The following is a 13,792-nucleotide window of genomic DNA, read 5'->3' on the forward strand; positions in this document are numbered from 1 at the left end:
AAAAGTGCATTAAAAACAAGGCTGCTGAAGAGGTAAACAGAAGATCTGTGAACAAACGAATATCATAGAAAAATCTCTGGCAATCAGATGTTCACTCTCACTGTCTGCGCTCTTGTGACAGAAATGGCAACAAGCCACTCTATCCTACAGTCCCATGATAAGCATGAAATGCTGGGGCATGAAATTAAAACTTTGACTTCTATCATGGCAGAACCCTGTGTTTTTTCATATTCAGAGCAACTGTTACAATTTCCAACACTATTATCTGAAATATAATGTACTCTCTGACATACTTTAAATAACACTACAAACAACCAAAGAAAAGCATTATAAAACTAAGAGATGAACTAAAATTGTTACGACTGTTATCTGCAGATAGCACTTTTAGACACATGGGATACTATGTATTTATCATAGAGAACATGATATCTAACTATGCAGACACATAAGAAAAATGTGTTATATTTGATATTCATATCGTATCAAAAATGGTATGACAAAAATGCTAATGAAATTATAACCTGTTTTTTCATTCTTTTCAGTACAACTGAAACAGGAGCTGCTTAATGACTTATTCCTCACATGCCCTTCAAAGCCGACTAATTTATTCTAGTGCTGTCTGCATTACCTAATGAAGATGATACCCTTAGCTTCTCTATCTTCAAATTCTTTTCTGCTGCTGCCTAGTATTTTAAATTAAATTGTATTGAAATTACACCCATTGTTTTTGCCCTGCAACCCAGAGTTCATTTCAGTTCACTTTATGTATCCCATCCTCAGGGAAAGGACAGCAGCTATTTGGAGTTCACAGAGTATACTGTCTTTGAAAATCTATACACTTGGGAGATCATTAGATATCTGGAAATTAATACATTGTTTAGTATGGTGTCGCAAAAATCCCCACACGCTTTTTGTCCCCAGTTATTTTCCAGTAACACCTGACTAAAATAGCTACCATAGAGGAAAAGGGAGTACTGAGAGGAGAAATGTCTAAGAGCCATACCACATACCTGTAGAACATCACTACAGGCAAAAAATATCACTACCTCCCAGAAGTCCCTCTTCTTTTGGAAGACCAAATATCATCTAAAACCACTTGCAAAACAGAAGGGTAGCACTTTCTTGAATAGCATGAAGAGTGGCACATTAGGTTTGTTGTGCCCCCGCTCCCAAGTCAGACAATTTCATTGCCAAGTGTAAACCTACAAATAGCCTGAGCTCAGTTTAGATAAGATGACATGAAGTTGTCCTGTGTATCTGCAAGATTTCAGGAAGCCTACCATAACTCCTGATTTGCACAATGCTTAACTGTCCTCTCATGAGCAACAAATCATTCAAAGAGATACACAAATAGCGTAACCAATTCCTGCATGATTTCGTAATCCTTTTAAAAATTGAAACTGCACTCAGTATATGATGGGATGCAAAGAAAAATAAAGCTGTGAAGATTAAGTTCACCTCTTATTTTAGAATGTTTCATGAAATCATAAGGCTTTCTTAAGGCTTTATTAAAGACTGTAAAGGAATATAATGGCAGAAGACTTTCACGCAATGAAAGAGAAAATATGGATTTACCTATAGATTTTTTTTTCCAGTTATTACTACAACATTTTTGCTGCATTACCAATAACTAGAAGATTTCAATGTTAAGACCTCTCTCTGCAACAAGTATTATTTTCCTGTTTTTCAAACAGAATCAAAACTCAACTTAATCAAATCATTGAGAAGATAGATTGCAGAATGTAAATGCCCATCCACCGCCTCAGTTGGAGAACTAGACTGAAAGAGTGTCCAACATATTAACAGGAGTGACAGTGCTGGATCTAAGCATTTAATCCACACTGAGTTTTAGGTGAGACACAACATACTATTTCTTTTCACCTGTGAGGGGGCTCAATGTAACATACTTTGTATTGCATTATTTGTTTCTCTTCAGATAAGTCTCATGCATTAGTAAACTGAGAATTTTGTATCTGTGCTCTTCATGATTGAGAGCTGAACATTTATGTTAGAGAAAACTGAAATAGTTAATTTGACTACAGCAAAATGCTGTTTTTCTTTTTTTTTTTTTTTTTTAGTTCGTATCACATGGGGATTGGTCACACAATCATATCAGTTACTAATTTAGACTGGTTAGCCTCTATAGGTGTTTATTATATAAATGGCAACACACTATACAAAACAGCTATAATACAAAGCTTCTCGTTCTACACACAATAAAAAGAAATACAATGAGGACAATTAAGTAAACCTAATCTTCTCTAGCCCTCAGCCAAAAGTGTAAGAAATATTAGGTCTGTCTCCAAGATGCCTTATAGATACATAAATGTTTCATCATTATTGCATTATACAGCTCCTTTCTCTTGGTACATAACCAACTCTACTCATGAAGACTTCAAAAAAACAACAAAAAAATATACGTTAGCTGAACAATATATGTAAGCTTTGCAACCACTAATCCCAAGCTCATGTAAAACTATGTGATCACATGCTTACTCTGTTCCTTTGTTCTAGTGCAACAGCACTGCACAAGAAAGGTGCTGTGGGCACGATATTCCTGTAGGAGTTTTCTTTTGGATGAGATATAAATGGAAGGTCCTACCCAAATTGGTCATTAGCAATCCCAGGGAACTCTTCATAAGAGTAGGTGTGTTAACTTCATTCTCCTGGCCGTATTCCAGCTCAGGTAATTACATTCAGCCTACCTAATTTCCCACTGCAATTACAAATGCAGAGAGATCCTTAATTTCCAGTCCCAAGCTGCTGTGCAGTGTTGAATGGTTGCTGTGTTTCACCCAGGATAGCTGCACTTCAGCACACTATGTATAAATTGTGACAATCTGTAAATCACCTCAGAATGATTTGAGATGGAGGTGTTACTTCAATTAGAATAATCTTAATTTCCTGGCACTGATCTCAGTATTGCTTTTAAGAATCCTTTAGAAAAAACCTTCCTGGTGCATTGGACAAATCAGGCTAGGCAACATTTCATCAGTCGTAAGTGCAAGTATTAGAACTGCATATATGCAAATTGAGATACATATATTTTTTAATTTCCAGCAATCTTCAATACAGTTTGCACCATCAGTAATACAGGAAATGTAAGAGCACAGTTCCAGTGTAACTTTAATGACACATCCCAGCTATAAAACTTCATTCTTACTATTAACATCCCACCAAAGGCCTTAGACATGGATAAACATAGCACTCTGTCAGTGCTGTCTCTAAAGCATCAATAAGAGGTTTAGCAATACAGTTAAATAGAGACTGTTTCTAAAATGAGCTACTAGAATTCCCATCAAAACCTTAACCCATCTTTACATAGTAAATGAATAAATCCACAGTTTCCTCAAAGTCTCTCTCTTTAGGCTTCATGTCCAAAGACTAACTAGATTACCACTGAACTGAAAAGTTTCTTGCTTTAAAATTCAGGATCATCTCACTCCATAATTTAGAAAATGAAGGAAAAGAAAAAGAATATCTGAGATGAGTAAAAAAGGAAAGGAGGTAAGGAGTACAGCCTTGAAATAAACAGAACCAAAAAAGTGAAGTCCTATTTTATTCCGTAAGAACTACAAACAAGACTGGTAGGTAATCACGGCTTGGAAGCGCTCTCTTGGCACTAGTACACTACTTTACTTTTACTAGTTCAGTGCAGTACCTTGTGACTGAAGTAAAATTATATTCTGTGTCAACTTCTATGCAATTTCAGTGCTGCCTTCAGTGCCACTGTTTGACAATGGGAACATACTGTTTGAGAGTAAAGGGTTCCATAAAGGGTAGGTGGAAGAAAATGGAAATCCAACACCGTTTAGGGAAATCAGTGAATAAATTACAAAAACTGTCCATTTGCCTGCCCTTTTTAATCTTACTGTCGTATTCAAACTATTGGGCATGTAACTGAATATCTCAACTGTACCTGAGGAAATAATGGAGCGTGTCTCTGCAGTAAAACAGAACGGCACTAAACTGATGAGTTTAACCCAGCAGAAAGAGCGGCTGTAAACATGACAAATGCCTGCTATTGATTTCAGGTTTAATTACTCTGTGCAGCACTGACAAAGCCCATCAGATGTTGTTGTGAAGTGTAAATGGAACAAACTACACTTCACTGCCCATAGGAAACTGATGGTGTCTGCAGTTTGCATTGTTTACTTTATCCTCCGTAAACTTCAGCCTTGATCAAATTAACAAGTGCTACTAACCTCCAACAAACTACATTGCACTATGATTTTACAGCAACAGCCTTGGAACAATAGTTCTGCAGCATTTCATTGATAACAAATGACTGGTTAATGACAGCATAATGGCAGCTGCTGAACCTTACTGTCCAGCCCTGCATGTCCTGCAACCAAGGGTACCAAGAATTTTTAAACACACATCTTGCATTTCCTCCTATTTGGGGAGAAAGAACAGATTGACTTAATGTTATAGCAAGTTTTAGCTAAAACATATCATCCAGGCTACCCAACAAGCCTCTATTTTCACTAATAGCAACAGAACAATAAAACTAGACCATGTCTATAATGGCATAGCTATACGCAATAATACTCTCAAATAATCTCCTTTTGCTCAGATACGCAGTCTTATTCAACCTCAAAGCCTTATGGTTCTCTGTTGTCTTCCTCTTTTTCTCCTTTCACTATAATTAAGTCTAGAACTCAGTAAAGATAACAAAACCTAAATAAAAAAATTGTACCAATTTATACCTGTGGAGAAAACTGTCCTCTTTTTAAAAATTTTTACTTTTATTTTGCTCATATACAATATCATTTCCTGCCTTTCACCATGATGAGACTGAATTATGCCAGCTTATTAATAAATGCTGTTGTTCATCTTCTGAAAGTTTACTCTCTCCAGGATAAGATTCCACCATCAGAATATCTAAAAACATCATTGTTTTGAGGTACCTCTTTCTTCCTTAATGTGTTACATACAAAGGGTCTTTGTTACAAGAGAACTGTTTAGGAAACAGAAGACTTAAATGCCAATGGAACTGCAGTGACAGAAATAATGTCTTCTTAGCTCATTTAAGTACAGCAAAATCTGTGTCTTCTAAGTGCTGTTCAGCAGTCCCACAGCTGTAAGATGTTCTCTTTTGTTCTACAGAGTTATTCTCTGGTTTAAGGTAATTATCTTCTTAGAGTTCAAAACAAAGTGAACACAGCATGTATACACAAATGGGCCAAGTAACCTGGACAGTCTTATTTCTTCCAATAATCTGCAGACTTAAGAGAACTGTAAGAGATGGAAAAAAAAAAAAAAAAGAAAAAAAAAAGGTGAGATGTGAAAAAAAAAAAAAAAAGGGTGTAGTTGTCGCTGACAACTACTGTTAAGCAGAATTGATTTTCCTCACGTGCCCATTTTGAGGAAGGCCGAATGCAGTACAATCCCCTCAAGATCTGATGCCGTAAACAAGGAATGCAGAATTGCTGTCCCAAGCCAAGCATCAGAAAAAGATGCCAACTCAGTAGTATAGTGCTATGCACAGGCAAGATGAAGAGAGAGTGATTTCCCATGAGCAACGATTCTGTCTGCTCTTCTAGAATGAAGAGCCACCCTGGCCTTAAAAAGGATGCTAGAACAATCGCATATCCAAATTCAAATGTTGTATGCCCTAATAAAAAGTTTTAAACACAGTTTTAGTGGTATTATTGGGAACAGGAACCACATTCCATGAAGGAAGGAAAGACAGCAACGTAGATCATGACACAGGTATAGAGGAAAAATATGGGAAGTCGATTGGAAAAATCTATGTTTTAGTCAGAATGAATGCATGGTAATAATTGACATACTGTGCCTGCCAGTCTCATTAAATCCACACAGTCTTATCTGCAAAAAAGGATATTTTCTTTTATGTCCTTTCTCTAGACTGGAAAGGAAAAATAAATGGTCAGTACAGAGACCAAAGTATTTTAAGATGTCATACTCTCTAACGCCAGTAATTTCACCTTTTTTCTCAGGTAACAATAGAACCAAGATTTTGTTACTTCAGGGAAGGATGCCTTCTGATGTAGCATGTCAAGAGGGCCTCAAGCTCCCTTGCAGGTGTGGCGAAAGTGGTGCTGACTCCTTCGCTGGTGCAGAATAAAAGACCTTCATTCTAGGTGCTCACCACCTTTTATACCCATGCAACACAATAGTTTTCCATCGCAACCAAGACTGGCTACATGTGAGTGCTGGGCACCTTGCGAGTGTACAGGTCTGGCTCACGTTATTGTTGAGCTTTGCCACTCATTAGCAATACAACAACACACAGTAGCACGGATGTTTTTTTCTATTCTCAGTAATTCAAATTCCCATATTTTTATATCAACATCCAACCAGGGAGAAAACCATATAAACATATGTATGGTTAACAGTAGTTAACACTTTCATTATAGTCACTGGGATACTACAGAACCAAGCACCTATGTATGAGAAACATTTGAGACTCCACCTCAATTCAGAATTCAGAAAAACCTTGAGAGTTGGCATTCAGAAGTCCCTCCAATTCTAAGGATTCTAAATGACTAGATAGCTAGTTAGCTGATAATAAGAATGATGCAAAATTTCTATGTTTGATATGACAGGTGACATAATTTTGGAAGAATAACATTTGCACTGAACAAGCCCCAGAACAGTCTTCATTTCTTTCAGTAGATGTGAAAGATATGAAGAGTGAATAAATTACTTCTGAATTGTAGGAACTAAGAAAACCACCAAAATCTGTCAAAATTCCTCCTTTCACTTCAGTAGAGCTTATCAGAGTGGCAGAAGGACAATATTTTCATATGAAAGATTAACTCCATAATAAAAGACTTCTCAGGGAAATAATTTTCAATTAATTCATTCTTACAGCTAAAGGTGATAGGTATCTCAAAACCACTACAGTAAGTAGAAAAAAAAAAAAAGGAGATGTACTCATGGATAGGTCTAAAAAAGAATCCATAGTAATACTGAGCAGAAAATTAAAATTATACAGAAAAATAAAATCCAAATATTGTAAAGGAATTGGAAAGGACAGGTGTTAAGGAGAGAAAAAAAGATGAAACTTGCCTCCTACTAGCAGCTCTATATTACACATAGATGTCAAGACTCTGGATAGCTCTGTTATTTAAGAAGGCTAGAAATTCAATCTCTCCATCTTCTCCTATGACCAGTGTGCTTTTAAAACTGCACCAGCCTCAGTTCTAGACCAACTTTTTGGGCCCCAATCTTTTCCTAAGTATGAATTCTCTATTTTCAGCCTATAGCACTCATTCTATTCATGGTTACTGGATCTAGTATATTACACAGTGATGCAGGTGAGCAGCTCATCTCTTTTGATACCCTGAGCTGCATTAAAAGAGGGGCAGCCAGCAGGGAAAGGGAGGTGATTGTCCCCCTCTACTCAGCTCTTGTGAGGCCCAAGCTGGAATATTGTGTTCAGGTTTGGTGCCCCCAAAATAAGAAAGAAGCAGAGCTGTTAGATCAGGTCCAGAGGAAGACCATAAAGATGATCAGAGAGCTGGAGGACCTCTCCTATGAGGAAAGGCTAAGAGAGTTGGGATTGTTTAGCTTGGAGAAGGCTCTGTGGAGACCTCACTGATTTTCCAATACTTGAAAGGAGCTTACGAGCAGGAGGCTGACTGACTGATAGATAGTGATAGGACAAGAGGGAACAGCTTTAAACTCAAAGAGGAGAAGTTTATATTAGATGTTATGAAGAAATTAATCACTCAGAGGGCAGTGAGTCACTGAAACAGGCTGCCCAGAGTAATTGTGGATATCCCAATCCCTAGAGACATTCAAGGCCAAGCTTCATGAGATCCTGGGCAACCTGATCTAGGTTTTGATAAGGTTTCTTTGGGATGTACGTTTTATTCCAAATCATTTGTTTGACTTCATGAACTTTTTTGAGAGCCAGAGAAAGTATAACTAGCTGGACTTTTATCATCTAGAACATGAAGTAATTGCAACTAGAATTAAGAGTGCTCCTTCATTTTAATGAGTAAAGAGAAAAAGCATACAGAAGTCTGTGCAGCAAATAGACATCCATGAACATGACTTTGACAGAAAACAGTGCTGGAACCTTCCAAAATCATGCAGACAGAGAGAACAATTGAGGCAAATCATCTGAAGATGGATCAAGTCTAAATAACCTCACTGCTCTTCCTTAAGTGTATAAAGATTAATTGCAAACTTTCCTATTTCAAAAAAATAGGAAAAAAGATATGAGCTCCTTTGAAGAAATTTAAGTCTTAACTTTTATTACATCACATGTCTGATATGGCTCATGCAGTAAAAAGAATCAAAAAACAAGGACGAAGTTTTCAGATGTATTTGACTGTTCTGTGTTATAGCCAGTTTATTCTGTATTTATCCCCTTGTTATGGCAAAATCTCTGGGACAGACTTTCTATGAATATCCTGGCCTTTCTGGCTGAAATCTGCACTAGTAACTGAATAGAGTGATTTAGATATTAGAATATGTATCCAAACGTCACAAGATTTCTCCTGAGCAGAGTTACAGTTACCAAAGATTGATGGAGAAATTGCCACCAAAAGCTCAAGAATAAGGATAATCTTTGTAGAATTTGAAATATAAGTAACCTAGGGGTACTTACTATTTCTTATCATAAGCATACTTACATAAAACTTTATCCTAAGTAAAAGGATATATATATTTTTTTTTTCTTCACATGAATGTGAATAATTAGAATGAGGGCAATAAAATGAAATACTAGAACTGAATTGCTTGATAAAAGTTACAAAACAGAGTGGAACGTATTGTAGATTATTTTGTTATTTTAAAGAGGCAGCATAGTTCAGTTCAGTTCCAGATAGTATAGACAATCTCATGCTCAGTGTGAAAGAAGGTGTTTAAAATATCCTTGGAGCTAAATAAATACTAAACAGTAGTACTAGTCTCTGTTAGAAAGCCTTGTTGTTTTAATACTCCAAGTGTGTATTAAAGCATGTCTCTGAATTGACAGCTATGTAAGTAATAAAGTCATTAAAACTTAGTGTGAAACATTGCATGTTTGAATTATTTTCTTTTCAGTGAAGACTTGATTAGGATTTTCTTTTCTGTGAAGTTAAAAAAAATCAGGAATATTTAAAGAATTTACACAGTACAGGAAGGCTGACAAAACTGGGTTAACTCCCACAGACAGATGTCCCACAGAAGCACATGCTTAATTAGTGGACGTGAATAATCCCATTGAACGTGTGGAACTTGGACATAAGCTTGTAATTATAAAATGCTCTAAAAGCATGTTCTAAAGCAGTATTAATCTTGAATAAGCATGTGTGCATGCATACATAAATGCAGCATTTATTATTAAGAGGTCTTTTTCCAAATTGAAGCTATGCGATGACAAATCTGCCCAAGTTCAGTACATCTCTTTATAGCACTGTTGTCTCATAACAGACTGCTTAGAATTTACATTAAAATGAAAAGGTAAACAATTCATCCTCCACATAGAATGAACATTTTCAGATCTTAATCTTTTATAATGTATGAAATGTCGGTGTGTGGTTGATACGTAGGACTTCATTAGATGCTCTGTCACTGCCCAAATGAAATCCTTTTTTTTTCCTTCCAAAATGAGTCAGTCAGAAACCTCTGATAGCACCATTTCAAATGCAAATAATTCTGTTCCAACTGCCTCTTTACATTAGCTAAATGAAGTCATCAGTAAACAAAATTGGAAGAAATCTTAACACAACTGGTGTAAACAACTTTAAAAGTTTTATATCCCAGAAGATTAAAACTGTTGAAGATGGTTCAGATTCGCTGGAGTTGTTCACCACTGACAGAGTTTACAGTAAAAATAAATAAATATTTTCTCTCATCTCACTCAAACTGATACCGGTCACAGCAAATTATAATCAAAGATAGATATCTTGGAGGGTGATAATACCATTAGATTTAAGGAATTAAAAATACATGAAACTTTTGAGTTAATGAACAGGGTCCTTAACTGCTCATTTAATTCAAACAGCTGTTTGTTAATGCCCTAAGCAGTGTCATAAACTGTGAAAATACTGTTGAGTGCAAGACACTAGTTAATGCTATAAAGCAACACATGCTCTAATATTAAAAGGATTTAATGGGATTAATAGAGAATAAAACATTAACTCCCTATTATGATGTTTTTAGGACCCAAGGGCAAATTCTGGCTAAAAAGGACTCTAGTTCTAAAAGCACAAAAAGTAAACTATAGCACTGTACAGCAAATCATGGCAATTTTATGCTCCTGAAAAAAAGTGGAACCCTGATAAGATCACATCTGTTCCAATCACAGACTGGATAAAATCACTGTTTACTAAAGTCCTAAATAACTAAATATGTGGAACCCCAACAAGATCCCATCTGTTAAGACGACAATTTGGATAAGGTCCCATTACAAAAAATACTATATGATAACATATTCACTAATAATAATGAAAAATTTTATTTCCTTCAGATGCACTCGTTCTTTCAAAAGCACACACGATTGTAAAAATCCTACAGCATAATTATCTGGCTTGATGAACATTAATAATGTTTTAGGATTTGAGTTGACAATTCAAAAAACAATCATAACCTACCCTTAGCATTTTATCCTCAGTCACATGTTCTTAATTCTAGCCATTTTTAATATGTCTATACAATATTTTTTTATTACCAACGCAACAATAGGTTTGACAGACAGTGCATTTAATTCATGTGTAAGTTACAAAAGCTTATCATTTACAAAAGTAACTACTAGTTTTTATTTCTCTTTTAAAATAATACTATTCTAGAAAAAAGAAAATAGGCCTTACAGTTAAATTTACAGTAGTAGCAGATTTTTTTTTTTTAATTAAAATTTCATGCAGACTAAATATATAAAGCGTACTTCAACTGCACAACCTTTAATTAAAGGAAGTTCCAGGTTCAAGACTGTTTATTCCTCTTTAGCCACAAATAATTGTATGCAATATAATCTCTGATAATGGCAATTTTGAAAATGTTGGGGAATATAGCATTATGTAGTAGACACACTCATCTAGGCTGAAGACAGGGTTAACTTCTTTTTACCAAGATCAAAAGAGCATTTCTGCCAAAAAGCAATACTGATTTCGCTTGGTGACAGTCAACTATAAATTTTGTATTCTAGGATTCCTAAAGGGGGTGATTCTGAAAAACAGAAGCGAGATCTGCCTCTCTCCTTGGCCCTGGCTGCTGCTCCACAGTTGGAGTCCTCTAAAGAGAAGGGGAATGCACCCTTTTATGAAAGACAGAGAACATGTTCAGCTGGATTAAACACCCAGACTACAGGCTATGAGACTGAAAAAAAAAAATCACACAACACTAATAAGCCTGTATAATGATTAAAGACCACAAAAGTCCTGAGAACAGCCCAAAGCTAACCAGCACATCTCAATGGTGATGGAAAAAAGTTTCAGGTTCCTGAAACATCAGTAAAATTAATAGCGTGTTGTTCTGTTTAGAATATTTTGATGGCTTTGTAGAAGGAAGCAGAGGTTGGTGCAAAGGCATGAAAATAGGATGGTAAGTTGAGAGGATTTTGCGCATTATCTTCTGGGAAAGCTCTGCTGCTACGAAGCTGACCTGACACAACTCAGTGCTCAGAAGACAGGACAAGACAACAAATGTCTAACCGTGATTATTATTTCTACTAACTCATTATTCCTAGCAGCAAGAGATGTTAGTTAGTAAAAGCATTTGATCTACACATTAAATATCCCCCCTACTGTCACTCCATCCACAATCACTGGACTAGGACATGAGAGAGCATGGCACAACTACGCTATTCCTTTTGGAATAAATTCCATAAACTTGCTTAATTCACTTTCAGAACCACCAGTTTCCATCTCCAAATCTTAAGCAAAAACACAGGTTGAGCAGAGAATGGCTTGAAAGCAACCCAAAGCAGATGGATTTGGGGACATCAACTGACAAAAGATTCAGCATGATCCAGCAATGTGTGCCTGCAGCCCAGAAGGCCAATGGTACATTGGGCTGCATCAAGAGAAGCACAACCAGCAGGTTGAATGAGGTAATTCCTTCCCTCTACTCTGCTTTTGAGACTGCACCTGGATTGCTGCACCCAGTTCTGGTGCCCCCAACACAAGAAGGGCATGGAGTTGTTGGATCAGTTCTAGAGAAGGGCCACAAAGATAGTCAGAGATCTGAAGTACCTCCACTATGAGGACAGGCTGAGAGAGCTGGGGCTTTTCAGCCTGGAGAAGAAAAGGCCCCGAGAAGACCTTAGAGTGTTCTTTCAGTACCTGAAGGCGACCTACACAAAAGCTGGGGAGGAAATTTCTATAGGAGCATGTAGCAAGAAGATAAGGGAAAATGGTTTTAAACTGGAAGATTTAGATTAGATATTAGAAAGAAATTCCTTACTGAGAGGGTGGTGAGACAATAGAACATGTTGCCCAGTGAGGTTGCGGATGCCCCTTCCCTGAAATTATTCAAGGCCAGACTGGATGGGGCTTTGAGCAACCTGGTCTAGAGGGAAGTGTCCCTGCCTATAGCAGGGGGTTGGAACTCAATCTTAAAGGTCTCTTCTAAACCAAACCATTCTATGATTTTATGAGAAACTGAAGACATTTACTACTGACTGTAAATATATATATATATACACACATAAATATAATATATATATATTATATTATATATTAACATACATATTATATTATATTACTATATAATAATAATATAATAATAATATAATAATAATATAATAATAATATGTATGTTAATATATAAATATATTATATCATATATAAAAAATATATATTGGGTATATATATATAAATTTAATTTTAAATCTACCTCTTACTAGTTCCAGACATTTCTACTCAACTGTCATGCTGCAATATTTTTAATAACAGCTCTATATTCTCCTTATTCAATGTCTTTATGGCTTTGCCAATGAAGCACCTGCCAGCTTCTAGACACTTATTCCAACATGACCGCATGAAACAATTAAGTTTAGACCACTGTCAAAGAACCCTTGCTGTGGAAACTTGAGATGATCCTATAGTTTCATTTTTTAGGGTCTAGAAATGTGAAATTTCTTTTGAGTCTTTTGAGAACCTACCTCTTGGGTACCTGAAGGATTTGGGAATACAAGGAAAAATATCATCTTGTAGTAAAAATTAAAATAACAAAATTTGTTTGCATTTCTTAACTGTCCCTGAAAGTTAAAGCTCAGCATAAAGGACAAACAACTTATCACTGGAGGAAAGCAGTAGATAAAGAAATCAGTTTTAAGTCAGTCATATTTGAGAGCTTATTTCGGAAAACACCTGAGATACAGTATGGGAAAGTAAAGACGAAAAATTATTTTACTGCAAGTTGGTTTAAGTGGAAAAGTGATTTAGGTTAAAACTCTGAAGAGTTTCCTGACATAAAGGCAGACACAAATAATTGTATTAAATTTCAAGAATGAAGGTTGGAACAAAAATGTCAGTTCTGTCAGGCACAAAATTAATAAATCATTCTTACAGGAAAAAGCTCTTAGAAAGGAAAGGACATGGACTGCACACAAAGAGAGATGAATATTCTTAAAAACTGAGATAGAATCAATTGATTAAAAAGTGACCCAAAACTGCAACTGTGCAGCTTGTACATCCTGGACTAGTAGGCCAAAAGGCTCCATTCCACATAGGAAACTTAACATGAAGCTTACATAAATTGGTGCAAGGAGAAAATAAACAGGTCCTATTGGTTAGTGTTCTTTAATTCAAACTTAATATGATGAACTGAAAACCATTTAAACTGTTAAGGGATGACTGTCAAGGAAGAGAAACTTCAAGAGACAATCACA

General features: G+C 36.0%; 1 protein-coding gene across 5 annotated transcripts in view; it reads right to left on the minus strand.

The window, feature by feature from the left end:
• Positions 1 to 13,792, minus strand: part of CCDC178 (coiled-coil domain containing 178) — a 181,013-nt gene that overhangs the window by 65,449 nt on the left and 101,772 nt on the right. Inside the window, exon 21 of one of the 5 annotated variants that reach the window (XM_052703880.1) lies at positions 10,433 to 11,215. The exons of the other annotated variants lie outside the window; for them this stretch is intronic. Within the exon in view, the coding sequence (XP_052559840.1) occupies positions 11,084 to 11,215 (132 nt within the window). The 3' untranslated portion in view covers positions 10,433 to 11,083. Of the gene's footprint in view, positions 1 to 10,432; positions 11,216 to 13,792 lie in introns of those variants that run through there. 5 annotated transcript variants of the gene reach the window in all.

The sequence above is a fragment of the Tympanuchus pallidicinctus genome, unplaced genomic scaffold (assembly GCF_026119805.1).
Source record: "Tympanuchus pallidicinctus isolate F22 unplaced genomic scaffold, pur_lepc_1.0 scaffold5, whole genome shotgun sequence".
Classification (NCBI taxonomy): domain Eukaryota; kingdom Metazoa; phylum Chordata; class Aves; order Galliformes; family Phasianidae; genus Tympanuchus; species Tympanuchus pallidicinctus.